The sequence below is a fragment of the Tupaia chinensis genome, unplaced genomic scaffold (genome assembly GCF_000334495.1).
Source record: "Tupaia chinensis unplaced genomic scaffold, TupChi_1.0 Scaffold000667_1, whole genome shotgun sequence".
In the NCBI taxonomy this organism is placed as follows: domain Eukaryota; kingdom Metazoa; phylum Chordata; class Mammalia; order Scandentia; family Tupaiidae; genus Tupaia; species Tupaia belangeri.
This window is the reverse complement of record NW_006160189.1, coordinates 1,499,728-1,517,698: the sequence shown is the minus strand read 5'-3', so window position 1 is coordinate 1,517,698 and position 17,971 is coordinate 1,499,728. Positions and strand designations below refer to the sequence as shown.

Here is a 17,971-nt window from a genome sequence, read left to right as displayed (position 1 = left end):
ATAGATTAGAAAGTAACTTTTGAGCTGATATATTTGTCTACTTTACAGTAAGAGCATAGTATCAAAATTAATTAAGAAAGATATATAAACATTCTTTCATGTCAGAAAGAGATAGCAATGAGATTATAAATGTTCACAATATCTTTTAGCATTTTTCCAAAGATTGATCATGTAAATAAAATTTATAAGAGCATAGCTAACATGTTTTGCATATCCGAATGAATCAGGTTAGGTTGTAAATCGACAGTAATTTCTGTTTAAAAAGAAAGAGTGAGGCCGACAGATGGTGTGGTCGTTAGGTCACTGGACTCCCACATGGCCTACTGCAGTTCATGTCCCAGAATTGGCAGCTTGCTTTCTCACTTTTCTTCTCTCTCTCTTCTCTCTCTGGTCAAATTAAAATATATTAAATAAAATATTAAGGAATCATTCCAACCTGAAAACTAGTCATTCTTTCTTAAGGCAAAAAGGCCAGTATTTTTTCTTCCAACTTAATGGAATTTATAGTTAATGTTAAGTTTGGGGTCTATTTCTAGATTTTGGCATAGAAATTGGTGGATGTCTTTAACATGAAAATAATTGCAGAAAAAAGTCTGACCTTTTTAATTACTTATCTTTCCAATAGAACTGATGAGATCATTCACCTAAATAAGTTAAAGGCTAAAGGCCCTGTTTTCCTTCTTTTTTGGGTAACAAAGGATGATTTTACCACTTAAGTATTGAAATCCAACTTTGATATCTGACTTCTTTTATTTTTTTATATGAAAAATATATGAGTTAATAGTCCCCCTGTCACTCTTCCTTGTGTTTAAAAATGTAGTTTTTAATAAGAAATTTGGAGAAGTATATTCTTATTTATTTTTCTATATAAATGAGCAGTTTTATAACTTTCTCAGATAGACCGTTTATGTGATTTTAGGATTTCTGCACCTTTCCTCAGTGCTTTTAGTCAAACCTCAGTCCTCTTAGGAGAAACCTCTACCTGCTGCAAACATTTATTAATGTTTGTAAACTGTCCCAAGAACTGTTTCATAACAGATCATAAGATTGTAATCTTAAAATCATCTTAACTAAAATAAATTTACTTTCCATTTTTGCTAGTGTTTTATAGGAAAAAGAAAATGGAAGTTTCAAAATCTATGACTCATATTTTCTGACAGTGAATACACTCTTATCTTTGACCTGGTCAATCTCTCAGGCAATATTCTTCCTGTAGTTATCTTATAGTTTTATTAACTTGAAGGGAGTAGAAAACCTTCTATTAAAAATACGGTGTGGTAGAACTGGCTGACCCAACACTTTCTAACGTGTGCAAGTAGTGAAGTCAACAATGTTTTATAGGCGCAAACCTGGCTATTCCTACTTGAGAAAGATGTACAGAATGGAAACATCTTCAGTCTGACTTTCCTGTACCAAGGTCTTTTAGAAAGACCCTTTCTCACTTTTTTTACTTTAAAAAACAAAATGGAACCTTTAAACTGTGTATCTCTTGACATATATTAGACGGAACTGGTCAGTAAATATTGTGATTTTCTTCTCCAGCTGTGCAAAATGAGCGTGATAGAATAAGCACCAGAAGAAGCACATTTGATGGCAGCAATATCCCCTCCATTAACACCTTGGCCCAAGCGGAAGTTCGATCGCGCCAGGTAAACACAGCACACCAGCATCCAGCCCTGTTTCATGAAATCGAATGTCTCTGGAGGCGCAGTGCTAAAATAAGCTCATTCAAGTGTGCTCATACTAAAGTAAAGAACATCTACACAAATTTAAGTGTTACTTGGAAAGTCTTAGTGGAACTATGACTTAATTTTTATTTTTCTTAGGAAAGATCCCATTTTTAAATGGAAAAAATGAAATGAATGTTGATCTAAGATTGTTTTACAAAGTTTGGGTACAGACTGGTTAAAAAACACTCAGTGCATAGCACAGTGCTCTGACGGTGGCTTTTTGTTTGTTTGTTTTGTCTTTGCTTTTGGTGTAATGTGTAAAAACAGCTACCACAATTTGGGGGGATTTCGGTTGAAATTGTCATCCAAGCCCCTTTTCTGAAAATGATTTTTGAGAGACCATCATAAAGCATAATGCTTACGTCACTGGACTCCCATGTAATCTACCATGGTTCGAGTCCCAGACCTGGCAGCTTAAAACTCATGCTGGGCACGTGTGCTTGTGTGCCCAAAATCCCAAGAGGAAAATGCTGGAGAAGAGATTGCGGCATGACCATCTCTCCTGGGGGCTAATTTTTCACTTTCTGTCTTTCTATCTTTGTCTGTCTGACAAGCACACATGCCCTATAGCAAAAATCTCTCTCAAGGAAAAAAAAAAAGAAAGAAAATCATTTTTGGACTCAAGAAGTCATGTTGGCACCTACTTTGGAAATATATTTTAGTAGTAGATAGAATTCAAAAAACACAGGAGAAAGAGTGCTTTATTATTTTTAATTTCTAGAAAGAGAATATCAGTTTTAAAGTGAAAAAAGTAAGTCATTAGTTATATGCAGAAATATAAATAATTTAAAAGTCAAATAAAGAGATCCTTTGACGACAGTTTATTTCAGGATTTGTCCCTGTTAATGATAGTTTTCTATTATAAAACAAATTATGAAATAGCTGATTAGTTAATCAAGTCTTATAAAGAGTTAGTGCAACTACTTTCGTTTTTGATAACTCAAGAGTAATATTATGAGGTGAAGTTCATCATTATCATAATTATTACTTGAAGATTACTTGATGGTCCAATAAAGCATTTAGAGAATGGTTTTAAATGAGCGATATGCAGAAATGTCCATACACATCAAAATACATACGTACATGCATGTCCCAAAATTAAGTTTATAGAAACTATAGATTTTTTTTAATAGAAAGCCTTTGAACAACACTTATATTTTATATAGTTCAAAATTCTAAACAGTTTTAAAAATCATCGTTATGTGTTAAGTTTGTCAACATAACTGAGTCAAGAGTTGGTTTCTTAATGTGACCTTGATGGCCTTCCATTTAATGGAGCAACAGACATATTTCTGACTTCTTGTCTAAATCTGTTTTTCCCAGTTTGGTAAACTTTATCCTCTGAAAAATTTTCTTCATAACTGTCAACAAGGTAATCATAAAGTTTTTTGATGGAATATTATTTTTTAAAGTAAAGTCATAGAGCATATTCCATGTTGATATTATCAATCTTTTTATGTAGTCGTTTCGATTTATAAAATTCCCCTAAAATTATAGTCACTTAGTTTACACATTTAGCCAGTAAAATAAGATACTACTGTCAGAGCATGGCACTATGACTTGAATGTTTTCAAATTTAACTTACCATATTACTGATATTTTATTTTGCGGTTAAGAGATGTTTGCTATATTTCACAATACTGTTATAAAAACAGTGCCTGATTTAATTGTGTTTGCTTATCCCAGTAATAGGGAAAAAAACTGGCCATATATTATTTTAGATGATAAACTAATATAATTTTTTTCTAATGCTAGATCTCAGTCTCAAGCCCTGGAGCAAGCACTGACATAAATGTTAAGAAAATTGCAAGTATTGGTGATGTCTGTGAATCAATGAAACAGCAGCTCTTAGTCTTGGTGGAATGGGCTAAATATATTCCTGCCTTCTGTGAGTTGCCATTGGATGATCAGGTATAAATCAAAGGATTTATGAATGCTTTAAAAAATGTTTTATGAACTGCTACGTTTTTGTGTTATTATAATTACAGTTTAACACACTTCCTCTATTTGACACAGGCTAAATTATCTTAGGGAAAAAGGATTGAGTTTTCTTGGCCATTCACCTCCTAGTCTATCTAGAAGCATAACTGAGTTCTATTTTAGGGGTTTAGTAAACTTACTAAACTTAGTAAAAATTTTTTTTCATTTCTCTCACATTGAATTAGCCATGATAAGTGTTCTATCCAGTGTATATTTGTATGCTCTCTGATCTTTGTTCTTTGGCGTTGAAACACAAAAAGAAAGAAAGAAAGAAAGAAAAAAATCAAGGCATGATTATATAAGAATCAAAGAAAGGCAAACTGTTGTCTCACCAAGGGAAAGAAAGGAAGTTAGTTAAATTTCTAAGGAAGCATTTCACCTGGTGACAGAAAAATAAATGTTGTGAAATTTGAAATCATTCTTAAAATGTTCTATAACTGCCTTCCTGGTATGATTCATAGTTATTGACATATCATAAAGATAGCGTGGCTCAGAGGTTATGGCAGAGTGAATAATGCTAAGTTGCTAAAACCTACCAGTTTCACCCCAAGCAATATACATAGGGTTATGTTAGTTATCAGTTTTATATTTTTATTATCATTCTCGTTTAGAAGTTGCTGGCTTACCTTTGAAATGATTTAAAAATTGGGAAATTGAAATCTATAATTAGTCAAAATAATTATTGGCTGATACTTTATTATTAATAGTATAATATTAATAACCATGGATTAGCGAATGTCTATTATGGGTAAGGCACTGGGAAATTAGCTTTCCATTACATTATAAACTACATCATTCTATGTAATTCTCTCAGGAGTTCTGTGTGGCATAGGCATTGTTGTCTTCCTTTTATAGTTTATTAAACTGAACTCTAGTTCAGTTCAATTCATTCAGGAAATCCATCAAATGAGTATATATTAAGAAAATACTATTCAGTTTTAGGAACTAGGTAGTCAGCAATAAAAAGACATATTGCCTTCCTATTCTCATAAAGTTTCCATTCTATTTGGGAGAGACAGACAATAAAAAATATACGAATTATGAGTAAGTTCAGTAGAGGTGGGGATGAGTTGTATAACATACTACAAAATGGAATAGGATGACTCGTTGGAGAATAGGGGTGGGATAGTTCAGAGAGTCTCTTCATTGATGATCACACAAGATACTCTCTGAGACCTAAATGTCAAGAGACCAAGCACACTAAGACCCAAGGAGAAAGCATTCCAGATACAGGAACACCGTGTTCAAAGTGTCTGAGTCAGGCAGGAACAAGAGATGTTGCAACATAAAGTCAGACACGTGGGCTGGGAGGGGAAAGCTTTGTGCTACTCCTCTAATCACCTGTGAGGCCATGCTTGGGGACTTTAGATTTTTTTCCTAAGGACAATAAGAAACCATTGAAGATTATTCAACAGGAGGATAATATTAAGAGATTACCATTATACAACTTTCATCTTGGAAGCTATGTCAGGAAGGATTTAAGATGGAGGAAACCCTGAAAGAAAGTAGCCATCTCTGTGAGTGTTTTGCGGTAGCCCACATAATGAATGATATGGGTCTGGACTTGGGAGGTCGCATTGGAAATGGAAGGCGACAGATGGATCTGCCCCATATTTTGAGCCCCAGCATTAGGATTTGCTGTAGAGTTAGAGAGGACTCAAAATAAACTCTTGTGTTTCAGTGAACAAACATTTTGCATGATGGGGCCATTTAAGATGAAATGCTGGAGAAGCATTACATAGGCATGTGTTGAATTTGAAGTGCTTTCTGTATTCTCTAGCAGTTAGGCCCAACCAGTAGCTCAGTGTGCAAGTGAAGCTCTGTTGAAACTTTACTGTGGAGAGTTAGAGGTTGAAGGTGGAAAGTGGCAGAACCCAGACCCTCATCCTTTATTTACTATAAGCCCTCACCTTGTTTATTTAGCTTATTATGGGTAAGAGATTTTGTTTTACATATATAATTTTTTTTTTCTTTTAGTGAGATGTTTGCTATTAAGGTGCATGTGCTCACTGGAGAGACAGAGAGAGAGACAGAGAGACAGAAAGTGAAAAATCACCTCCTAAGGAGATGGCCACACCACAATCCGTTCTCAGTTCTCCTCTCAGGATTTGGGCTTGCGCGCACACGTACCTGAAGTGAATTTTAAGCTGCCAGATCTGGGACTTAACTGTGGTCAACTATGTGGGAGTCCAGACATGTAACCATTATGCCATTTGCTGGTCCCAACCTTGAGATTTTTTAAATCACTACTTCATTTTTTTAGACAGAAACAAGTCCCAAATATACTGGCTAACTTACCCAACCTTAAACAGGTAGTAAGTGACTAAACTAGGATTTGAACTCTGGTCTATTTATTTTTGTGACCCTCTAAAATGGTGAGCTGGACTACTTTTTTTCTGTTGCCATGGTATGAACTTGTTAAACAGTGATATACTAAGATGAAAAAACTACAAAACTTACTGATGGCAAGTATCAATGAATATGAGTTTGTTAAAACGAAACAAAAAAAGACCCAGGCTTAAAGAACACAGGAAGTTAATCAGGCTTCTATTATGTTATCTTTTAATCATTGTATTTTATAATTGATTGTTAAACTTGAAATATTTCATTAAGGTGGCACTGCTGAGAGCTCACGCAGGGGAACACTTACTGCTGGGAGCTACAAAGAGATCCATGATGTATAAAGATATTTTGCTTTTGGGTAAGGTTTTTTCTTTTTTAATTTCAAAAGAAATTACGCATATTTCATCCTCACTGTAATAAAGAGAATCTACTCTGTGTGTACAAAGCATTCGTAGATGCTGCTAAATAGTGTTTGCACTTTGTAGATTGGATTTAATTGATTATGTTACCTGCCCTGTATTTCCTTGGCTTGGTTGCATGTAAGTTTAGAGTGCAATGAGAAGATAAGGAAGCATTAAGATTTAAAAACTTTAAAAAGACATTGTTTAACAAATGTAATATTGAGGTATGTTTAAATCATGTGACAAAGGATTAGTGATTTAAGTGACAAGCTTATGGAATCCCACTGTTTTTTCATACTTTCTCTGTGTCTATTTAATTGTTCTATATGCTTTTTTAAAGTTTTTAAAATTTGGGGCCAGCTGTTGGCATAATGGCTGTGTCACTAGACTCCCATGTAGTTGACCATGGTTTGAGTCCCGAACCAGGTGGCTTAAACTCATGCCGGGTGTGTGTGTGTGTACGTGTGTGTGTGCGTGTGTGCCAAGATTCCGAGAGGAGAATGGAGAAGGGATTGTGGCATGGTCATCCCCCCTGGGGGGTGATTTCTTGCTTTCTGTCTCTCTGTCTCTCTCTCTCTCTTTCTGGCTAGTGCACGCACCCTATAGCAAAAAGCTCTCCAAAAAAATTTTTTTTTAAAATTTATTTCTAATCATGATAGAGAGCATGCATTGCAAGAGAGAGAGAAAAGAAGAAAGAGAAAAAAAGACAAGAAGCACCCTCCTCAGGGTCTTAGAGTGTCACAATCCCATTTCTCTCGTTCTCCAGCTTAGTAGGATTTTAGGCACACATAGGAACACCCAGCATGTTTCACATCAACCAGGCTGAGGGTACAAATCAGCAGTGCACCATATGGTTTCCACCACTGTGGTCTGTCACACAGCCAGCAGCACTTGGACTCAGTCATATTTTATACAATTGTTTTCTTTAGGTTTTTGCCATAGGGCATGGGTGCTCACTGGAGAGAGAGAGAGAGAGAGAGAGAGGCGGAGAGAGGGAAAGAGCAATCTCTCCCCAAGGTGGATGGCCATGCCACAATCCCTTCCATTCTCCTCTTGAGATTTCAGGCATACAAGCACATGAACCTGGCAAGTCACCAGGTCTGGAACTCAAACAGTTGTGTGTCATGTGGGAATAGAGAGCCTTAACCACCGCGCCACCTGCTGGCTCCTATTTAATACAATCTTAAGGAACATGTTTATGTCCTATGATGTCATTGGCTATGATATGCTACAGATGAACCAAATGAAATTGGATGTCAGTGTCTGAAACATCCTGGTAGGAATACTAAAAGCAGCAGAAGTAGGATTACTGGCGCAGTGCGAAGGACACACAAGAAAAGCTATTGTCTTTGTTAGGTAATTACTCTGATCCCCCCATCTTAAGTACCCCTAAAATCAGGTTCCGAGGGCTAAGATCCTTCTGATGCTTACTAGCTCCACCTCGTTCAGCTTGTGAGAAGTGATGAGTAGATCATTATATTTTTGTTAGGTGTTTTGCCCCCGAATATCAATGAACTGGGACACAATATAGCACTAGTTGGTATTTATGAGGGTTTACCGTATGTGGCTCCTAGTGATTTACCTGCATTTGAGTTACTCTTTCATCTAATCCACAAAATAATCCTTAAGGATTAGAACTGTTGTTTTCAACACATTTTTGGAGATGAAGAAATGGAAGCTGAAAAAGTTTGCCTAAGATCACAGAACTAGAAAAGGATAGTGCCAAGATTCTAAGTCATGTAATGTTACTGCAAGCGTTGTGCTCTGTTCTACTAAATACTTCTCTTGCTTTACTAGTGAACACTTAAAATCCTGTTCTCATTATAGATGTGAGTACAGTACACCTAGAAAACAAAATGTATTTTATATTACCCTGAAAAATTAGGCAAGCTGACTTTCCATAAGAAAGAATGGGGCTCAAAAAAGGGAAAAATAAAGATGATCAGTTGGCATAATGGCTACATCGCTGGACTCCCATGTAGTCGACCGCGGTTCGAGTTATGGACCCGGGGGCTTAAACTCACACTGGGCATGTGTGCATGCATGCCCAAGATCATGAGAGGAAAATGGAGGAGAAGAGATTGCAGCATAGCCATCTCCCGGGGGGCAGGGTGTGATTTCTTGCTTTCTATCTCTCTGTCTCTCTGTCTTTCTGGCAAGCACACGCGCCCTATAACAAAAAACCTCTCCAAAAAAACAGAAGGGGGGGAATGATAATCATGTGAGGTGATGAATATGTTAATTAGCTTGACAATGGTAATCATTTTACAATGTATCTGTATATTGAGGCATCACAACATGCACCTTAAATATGTGCACATTTTTTTTTCAATAAAGCTGGAAGCAAAAAAGTCTACATTGAATTAAATTCTTTGGGAAATTGGGAAATATTGTTACTCTGATGATTGTCTTTGCCTGCAGTGAAAGAACTCAGAATATTCTGCTTTTTTATAAAACCAGAAAAAAAAGCAATTAACTGTGATTTTAGAAGCTTTAACAACTATTTATCATGGTACAGCCAGAGATTTTTTTTTTTTTTTTTTTTGGAGAGGTTTTTGCTATACGGTGTGTGCGCTCGCCAGACAGACAGAGAGAGACAGAGAGACAGAAAGCAAGAAATCACCCCCCAGAGGGGATGGTCACGCTGCAATCCCTTCTCCTCCATTCTCCTCTTGGGATCTTGGGCAGGCACGCATACGCGCCCAACGTGAGTTTTAAGCCACCGGGTCCAGGACTCGAACTGCTGTCGACTACATGGGAGTCCAGCGACATAGCCATTACGCTAACTGCTGGTCCCCAGAGATTTCTAAGTTAGAAAGATCATTAGGGATCAGGTGGTTCAGCCATATATATAATTTCTTTACTTTTTTTTAAGGATTATTTTATTTAATTTTGTTTATTTTTCAATTTTGAGAGAGAGAAAGTGAGAAAGCAAGTCTCCAGGTCCAGGACTTGAACTGCTGTTGGCCGTGTGGGAGTCTAGCACCCCAACCACCATGCCACCTGCCAGCCTCTATCTATCCAATTTCTGTATGCCCTTGAATTCGACCTCATAAAATGGTCATTCCTCCTCCACTTAAGGAAATGCACAGGTGTCCAGCTAGCATTTAAGGCAGTCCGATCCCGTATGGCTGACCATGTTGTTTGAATCTCAGCCCCTGTGGCTTAAAAAACACCCTATACATGTGCATGTATTCCCCAAACCCCTAAGATGGAGAAATGGAGGAGAAGGAATTGTGGTATGACCATTTCCCATGGGAAATTCTTTCTACCTCTCCATCTCTCTGTCTCTCTTTGGCCAGTGCATGCACCTTAGCAAAGAAGAAAAAGAAAGTAAAGGAAGAAACTCAGGAAGGGGAGATATACTATCTAATAAAGCAACTCACAAGAATACATGTGCTAATTTTGAAAGATCAGCCTGCTTTACTTAGTCTTGATAAACCTGTCTCAACAGTTATTATTGTGTCATATGCCAAGGGCATCAAAGGAATGCTGTTATTAATCTACTGTAAGCAAGAAATACCCTGTAGGATTTGTATTATGCTTATTAATGAGTAAGGCACTAATAGATGACTTGCATGTAAGAAAGCTAATCATTACATTTTAATTCTTCCTTGTCAATGATTAGCTTGCTATTAGTCTGTCCTTCACGTTATCATCAGTGACTGAAGCTGTTAAAATGCATGTGATCACTTTATCAATGTTATTGATCCATTAAGTATTCTTAAGGTTTTCTATCATAACTAGCTTAATACTACTGACAGAGGAAGTACTATTACCATTTCTTCAAGGGTAGTTCATTGTCAGCATAGGTTTGTAAAATTTTAAATAATGCCTGGCAAGTTTTAGGGAAATGTGATTACGTTTGTTTTTCCCATAGGAAACAACTATGTTATTCACCGCAACAGCTGTGAGGTCGAGATCAGCCGTGTGGCCAACCGGGTTCTAGACGAGCTGGTTCGACCATTTCAAGAAATCCAGATTGATGACAATGAGTATGCTTGTTTGAAGGCGATTGTATTTTTTGATCCAGGTTTGTTTTCAAAACCACATTGAAAATGAATACCGTAGGAATTAAACTATTTTTTAAATACTGGAGTATTTACTCTCACCCTCTGCTTAGATGGAATCTTCAGACTGCTCTTTATATTTCTTTATTAGATGCAAAAGGGCTAAGCGACCCAATGAAAATTAAGAACATGCGGTTCCAGGTGCAGATCAGCTTGGAGGACTACATCAATGATCGGCAGTATGACTCCCGGGGCCGGTTTGGGGAGCTGCTTCTGCTCCTGCCCACTCTGCAGAGCATCACATGGCAAATGATTGAACAAATACAGTTTGTTAAGCTTTTTGGAATGGTTAAAATTGACAACCTACTTCAGGAAATGTTACTGGGTGGTGAGTACATTTAAGGATTTCTGTTTACTGGGCCAGCAGTTGGCATGGAGGCTAAGGCAGTTGGATCCTACATGGCCAAATCCACAGTTGGAGTCCCCGACCCCGCAGTTTGAACAACACACAGTGCTCATGTGCATGTGTGCCCAAAATCCAGAGAAGAGGATGGAGGAATAGGGACTGCAGTGTGACCATCCCCCATTAGGGATTAATTTCTCACTTTCCCTCTTTCTTTCTTTTCCTGTGTTTGGCAAGCGCAAGCACCCTGTAACAAAAAACAAATAAGCAAAAAAAATGTCCATTTATTTTAGTTTTTCTGTGAGCAAGAAAAAGAGACAGAAACACATCCTAACAGGGTCTTCACACGGCTACCCACCTCCAGCTTCGGTCAGCTCCGGATCCTAAGCACCCATGTTCCCAGCTTTTTCCGTAAGGTCTCCCGACATGAATCTGGGACTTTCCCATGTGGGTCAGCCTTGCAAAGTGTTGAGTTGGCACTGCATCTCAAGCCAGCCCCTAGAATTTCTACTTTATTGGTTAGCATCAGATTAAATATGTTAAAACAGTGTGCTGTATTTTTGGGGCCATGTTTATTTCAACTTTGAAGTTATTCTGTGTGGCTGCCCTTTTTCTTCTAGTGCCATGACATAGTGAACTCATTTTTTTTTTTTTAACATTTGAAAAGCCTGTAAAACCCATAAGAGTGGGACAAAAATACTTGAACAAATACTTGATTCAAGTCCCTCTTCTTTATTAGTCTTCACCATCTTTACTTCACACTGTCCCTTTTACCTCAATTTTCAATCCTCTCAAACACAGTAAATAAAAACATATTTCCTGTTTTTAGGACTTTTTGAAGCATATTATATTTTTATTTTTATGCCCTGATCTCTTCAAGCCTCAAGGATACTAGAATTACAACATAACCTAAAAATATATGTAGTAAATAACTTAACAATGAACATTTTGTTCCTGAAATAATTAATTGACACAAAACAGCAGAAGGGAAAAATGAGATTTTGTTGCTGCAATGAACGTCAGGAATAAGTTAAAACATCATTTATTTTGCGTTCTGATCTAGATTAAATTTCCTTGTAAAATCACTGTATTTATTTTTAGTTTTCTGGTGCTTAATGTGATCCTAATGATATCTTTCTGAAATAAAAGTTGTTGATGCTATTAGGGTGATCCCAAATACTATCAACTTGAGGTAAGTGATTCTTGGAATTGCCTTAACAACAGGCAGAAAACCTAATGATTCCAGGAAAAGGCGCACAAGGTCCATTATTAATATACAACATAATATGATACAACATTAATCTGGCCAATGTACAGTGAAAGCTGACATTGTCCTTAATGTGGCAGTGGTTCTAGCAATTTATTTTTGAATTCCCAAAAAGCACTTTGCAAAGTAGCAATATGTAAGCTGTCAATCAAAGCATTTATTCCAAGGTAAACTTGCTGTTCCTGATTAAATTTCACTAATGCAAGCATCTTTTTATCTTCTATAGGTGCTTCCAACGATGGTGGCCATCTCCATCATCCAATGCACCCACATTTGTCTCAAGATCCATTAACTGGACAGACTATACTTTTAGGTCCCATGTCAACACTGGTTCACACAGACCAGATCTGTAAGTATCTGGGCTGCTTTCCTACCCTAACATTTCCTACTCTGAATAACGTGAGAAAAAGTGCATTTAGGTAACACAAAATGACCTAAAGGTGTCCTAGCTTTGCATGATGGTACGGGACCCTACAAATGGCTATGAAGCCTAAAGCCATGCAAAGGAATCTGAATGATCAATGAGAAAATTACGGTTGCTTGTGACTCTTTAAAATGTTTGTTAAAGGGGCCAAGAGGTGCTGCAGTGCTGAGAACTGGACTCAAACATGGCCAAGCACGATTTGAGCTCTAGACCTGGTGACTTGAAAACCATGCAGGACATGTGTGTGTGCATCTCAATTTTCAATCCTCTCAAACACAGTAAATAAAAACATATTTCCTGTTTTTAGGACTTTTTGAAGCATATTATATTTTTATTTTTATGCCCTGATCTCTTCAAGCCTCAAGGATACTAGAATTACAACATAACCTAAAAATATATGTAGTAAATAACTTAACAATGAACATTTTGTTCCTGAAATAATTAATTGACACAAAACAGCAGAAGGGAAAAATGAGATTTTGTTGCTGCAATGAACGTCAGGAATAAGTTAAAACATCATTTATTTTGCGTTCTGATCTAGATTAAATTTCCTTGTAAAATCACTGTATTTATTTTTAGTTTTCTGGTGCTTAATGTGATCCTAATGATATCTTTCTGAAATAAAAGTTGTTGATGCTATTAGGGTGATCCCAAATACTATCAACTTGAGGTAAGTGATTCTTGGAATTGCCTTAACAACAGGCAGAAAACCTAATGATTCCAGGAAAAGGCGCACAAGGTCCATTATTAATATACAACATAATATGATACAACATTAATCTGGCCAATGTACAGTGAAAGCTGACATTGTCCTTAATGTGGCAGTGGTTCTAGCAATTTATTTTTGAATTCCCAAAAAGCACTTTGCAAAGTAGCAATATGTAAGCTGTCAATCAAAGCATTTATTCCAAGGTAAACTTGCTGTTCCTGATTAAATTTCACTAATGCAAGCATCTTTTTATCTTCTATAGGTGCTTCCAACGATGGTGGCCATCTCCATCATCCAATGCACCCACATTTGTCTCAAGATCCATTAACTGGACAGACTATACTTTTAGGTCCCATGTCAACACTGGTTCACACAGACCAGATCTGTAAGTATCTGGGCTGCTTTCCTACCCTAACATTTCCTACTCTGAATAACGTGAGAAAAAGTGCATTTAGGTAACACAAAATGACCTAAAGGTGTCCTAGCTTTGCATGATGGTACGGGACCCTACAAATGGCTATGAAGCCTAAAGCCATGCAAAGGAATCTGAATGATCAATGAGAAAATTACGGTTGCTTGTGACTCTTTAAAATGTTTGTTAAAGGGGCCAAGAGGTGCTGCAGTGCTGAGAACTGGACTCAAACATGGCCAAGCACGATTTGAGCTCTAGACCTGGTGACTTGAAAACCATGCAGGACATGTGTGTGTGCATGCCGAGAGGAGAATAGAGGCGAAGGGATTGCTATATGGACATCCGCCTAGAGAGTGATTTCACACTTTCTCTTTCTCTGTCTCTTTCTGGTCAACGCATGTCCCCTATGACAAAAAACTAAAAAAATAAATAAATAAAGTTTGTCGAAATATTAAAAACTCTCTTAAATCGTGATTATAAATGGACAGAGAATTTGAAAAAAAGGAATAATCCTATTTAGTACATCCTTGCAATTTAAAACATTAGAAGCATGGAGAATTAAAGGATTTTATTTCTTGGTTAGGAAATTATGAAAAGTTGGGACCAGCAGGTGGCATAATGGCTATGTTACTGGACTCCCATGCAGTCGACCGCAGTTCAAGTCCCAGACCCAGTGGCTTAAACTCACGCCGGGCATGTATGTGCACGTGCCCAAGATCCTGAGAGGAGAATGGAAAAGGGATTGTGACGTGGCCATCTCCCGGGGGGCAGGGGGGGGATTTTTTCACTCTGTTTTTCTGGCGAGCACATGCTCCCTATAGCAAAAACCTCTCCAAAGAAAAAAAAAAAAAGAAAGAAAATTATGAAAAGTAGTTTGAATAGTGCTTGCGTCCTACATCTGTAACTTACAATAGGAAGTGAGCTGCTTTTTTATGCTCTGATTAATTTGAGTCCTTCGAAAGTTTGGATCAACCCTCAATATTTTACCCTTTATACCTTCAATATCCTGAACTAATTCTGAGAATCCACTTAATGGGAAGTTTTTTTTTTGCTTGTTTTACTTTCTTTAGGACATACTCATATTCCATTTCTTCATTTCCATGTATATTTAGAGACCAGATATGTAGACTCAGACAGCAGCATCCACATTTCCACGGCCAACTACACTCTCTTGACTCTGTTTACACTTGGTTTGCATTTTACTTGCTGCATTATCTTTTGTTCATGTGTTTCTTTGCTGCACTTTCATCTTTGTGGGCCCGTTCTTCCTCAATTACTCATTTTTGTAAACTGTCATGTGGTTTATCACTGGGAGACAAAAAGACAACAACACTACTGGATGGTTCACTGTTGGGGTTGGAACCGAGGAAGAGATGTTCTGTGGCCAATCCCAGCCATACTGAAGGAGATGAAGTGAGTAGGAGTGGATCACAAAAGGCATCTGTGATTTAGGTAGTTGTTTATCGACTGAAGATGTGGCAGCGAAGTTTATGTCTATGCAGTTACTCATAGTTAGTTGTCAGTTACCATGGTAACTGACATTCGAACCGTACTGTTGCAAGACTACTACTGTTTCTGCTGTGGTAAATGGAATTCAGGCATATCAGAATTGGGCAAAATGAGGGCTGCATATGAAGAGTCTTTGAAACTGAAATGACTAAATGAATACTAAGGATTTTAGAAGTTAAGTTAGTCTCATATTATTTGCAGCTTTAATGTAAATTCTGTTTTTCTAATTGCTGGCATGAAAAGCCTCTAATTATTTGACAAAATATCCATAATTAATTGATTCTTGCTTCTGAATATATACTAATGAATCCTAAATTTACCTTCGATTGTCTCTGAACTCTTGCTAACTCACTGAGACGAGTTACTGTGATAAATCATGTTATATACTGTATTGTCTACTGAAATTTTTTATAGCAGGCTTTAATAAACAGCTCCAATGTTTTCTTTTTCAAATATTCCATGCAATACAACAACTATTTAGCAAGTACCACCAGATCACTTGCTAGTAGTAGGAAAGCAAAGGCCACAGAACTACATATTACCATACTTTTTTTGGACACAAGCACTGTTTACAAAAACTTTGTGAATGAAACACTAACTTTTTGAGTATATGAGAGAGGCAGAAATGAAATTTCTAGGAAAAAAATACAAATTATATGAACATATGTCATATCTGGTCAGTAGGTCCCAATGTGCTTAAAAGACATTAGTTGGGGGGGCAGCAGGTATTGTGGTAGTTAAGGGCGCTGGATTCCCACATGTCTGACGGTGGTTTGAGTCCCAGACTTGGCGGCTTGCTTTCTCACTTTTCTTCTCTCTCTCTCTCATCAAATTAAAATAAATAAATAAAGTCAAATAGAATAATTCTTTAATAAAAAAAAAAGACATTAGTTGGGAACCATCCTTGCAAACAGACATTACCATTTTTATGTAATATTTAGTCATGAGCTGAGAGAGAAGCCCATTTCAATACCAAAGAGTCTATGGACTGTATCTTTTAGAGATCAGTTATTCATAAACTCAGGAAATAAAACATATTAACAACACATTGAACATTGTAGGCCTCAACTGGAAAGACAGTTTGACAATTCTGCTGGTGGTTGAATCCTTTACTTTTTAAATGCTAGTGTTCTAATATTAAAAAAAAAAAAATGCTGACCCTCATCTTTAAAGAACCACATAACAATTTTCATTTATTTATTTTTTTCTCTCAACATAATATCATGAGAATGTTTATAAAGGAGACGTTTGTATGGAAACCTTGGCTTTGCTTGTTCATTTGGACAGTTTATACTTTTTGCAAAGCAGAATATACAACAAAAAATTGCTTATATATTTTGGTCTTTTAGAGCAGAACACTGTAGTTTTAGACACATTCTAAATGTCCAGAAATGATTTTAAAAGCAAATTTGGATATTCTTTTCTCTTAATTAGACTGCATTTAAAAATGTTACTCTAGGGGCCAGAAGGTGGTATAGTGATTATGGTGTTAGACTCCCACATGATGGATGGTTTGAGTCCCAGACCCTGTGACTTGAAACTCGTGCCAGTTGAGTGTGTGTATGTGCTCAAAATACCAAGAGGAGAATGGAGGAGAAGGGACTGTGGCATGGCCATTTCCCCTGGGGGGTGATTTCTCACTTTTTCTCTCTCTGTCTCTGGTGAGCGCACACACCCTATAACAAAAACCTCTCTCTAAAAAAAGAATTACTGGAATTGGCAGGTAGTGTGGTGATTGTGGGCGCTGGACTCCCCCATGGCCAACCGCAGTTCAAGTCCCAGACCTAGCGGCTTGCTTTCTCACTTTCCTTCCCTCTCTCTCTTACTCTGTCCCTCTCTGGTCAAATTAAAATAAATAAAGTAAAATAAATTATTATTATTTTTTTAAAATAAGTTACTTTGAAGGTCCAGACCATTAGTGCAGTGGTTAAGCTCTGTCCATAGTTAATCAGATTCCACATTACTAACCGCAGTTCAAATCCCAATTCCAGGGGCTTGAAACACATGCTAGGTACATATGTGTCCAGACCTAACATCCCATTAGGATGGCGAAATGGAGGAAAAAGGATTTGTGGTGTAACCATGCCCCATTGTACTGTGCTTCTTCTTTCTCTGTCTCTCTCTTTTGGTATCTCTGTCTCTCTAGTGAGCTCATGTGCCCTCTGGCAATAATAGTAAAAACTATATTAAAAAATGTTATTTCTAAGCAATTGCTGTTTATTCTTAACAATAATCAAAAGTTAATGTATTTAAGATTATCAGGAAAAAGTGTACTTTTCTTATTTTGTATTGAATTTTAAAAACCTGAGAGAACAAATTTATAAAATTTACTATGCCTTGCTTGGTCTGATTAAACATTTTGTATTAGTTTTGTCAAATAGTTGGTATAATAAGTGTAAATTCTAAATTATTTTAAACATTTAAAATTATTATTTATTTAATTTTATTTATTCATTCATTTATCTTCATTTGACCAGAGAGAGACAGAGAGAGAGAGAGAGGGAAATTGAGAAAGCAAGCCACCAGGTCCGGTACTCAAACTGTGGTCAGCCACGTGGGAGTATCCAGTGCCTTCCCCACCATGCCACCTGCAGGCCTCCATTATTTCAAGCTTTTTAAAGATTACAGAATAGCTACTTTTTTATAATGTAGTAAAAGTTTACAATATGAAGAAATACTAGTCTAGACAATGGGGTATTCAAACTATAGTTTTTCATATTTAATTAATTTTTATATTTAGTTATTTTTTATTCATTTATACAGTTTTGCTCTTCGCATTGAAG

The 17,971-nt window shown here is 36.8% G+C and overlaps 1 protein-coding gene across 4 annotated transcripts in view; it reads left to right on the top strand.

Annotated features, from left to right (window-relative positions):
* Window positions 1–17,971, top strand: part of HNF4G (hepatocyte nuclear factor 4 gamma) — a 94,033-nt gene that overhangs the window by 75,272 nt on the left and 790 nt on the right. For all 4 annotated transcript variants that reach the window (XM_027776335.1, XM_027776336.1, XM_027776337.1 and 1 more), the window contains 6 exons: window positions 1,543–1,649; window positions 3,486–3,641; window positions 6,324–6,411; window positions 10,335–10,487; window positions 10,616–10,852; window positions 12,361–12,483. In XM_027776335.1, coding sequence (XP_027632136.1) covers window positions 1,543–1,649; window positions 3,486–3,641; window positions 6,324–6,411; window positions 10,335–10,487; window positions 10,616–10,852; window positions 12,361–12,483 — 864 coding nt within the window. The remainder of the gene's footprint in view (window positions 1–1,542; window positions 1,650–3,485; window positions 3,642–6,323; window positions 6,412–10,334; window positions 10,488–10,615; window positions 10,853–12,360; window positions 12,484–17,971) is intronic.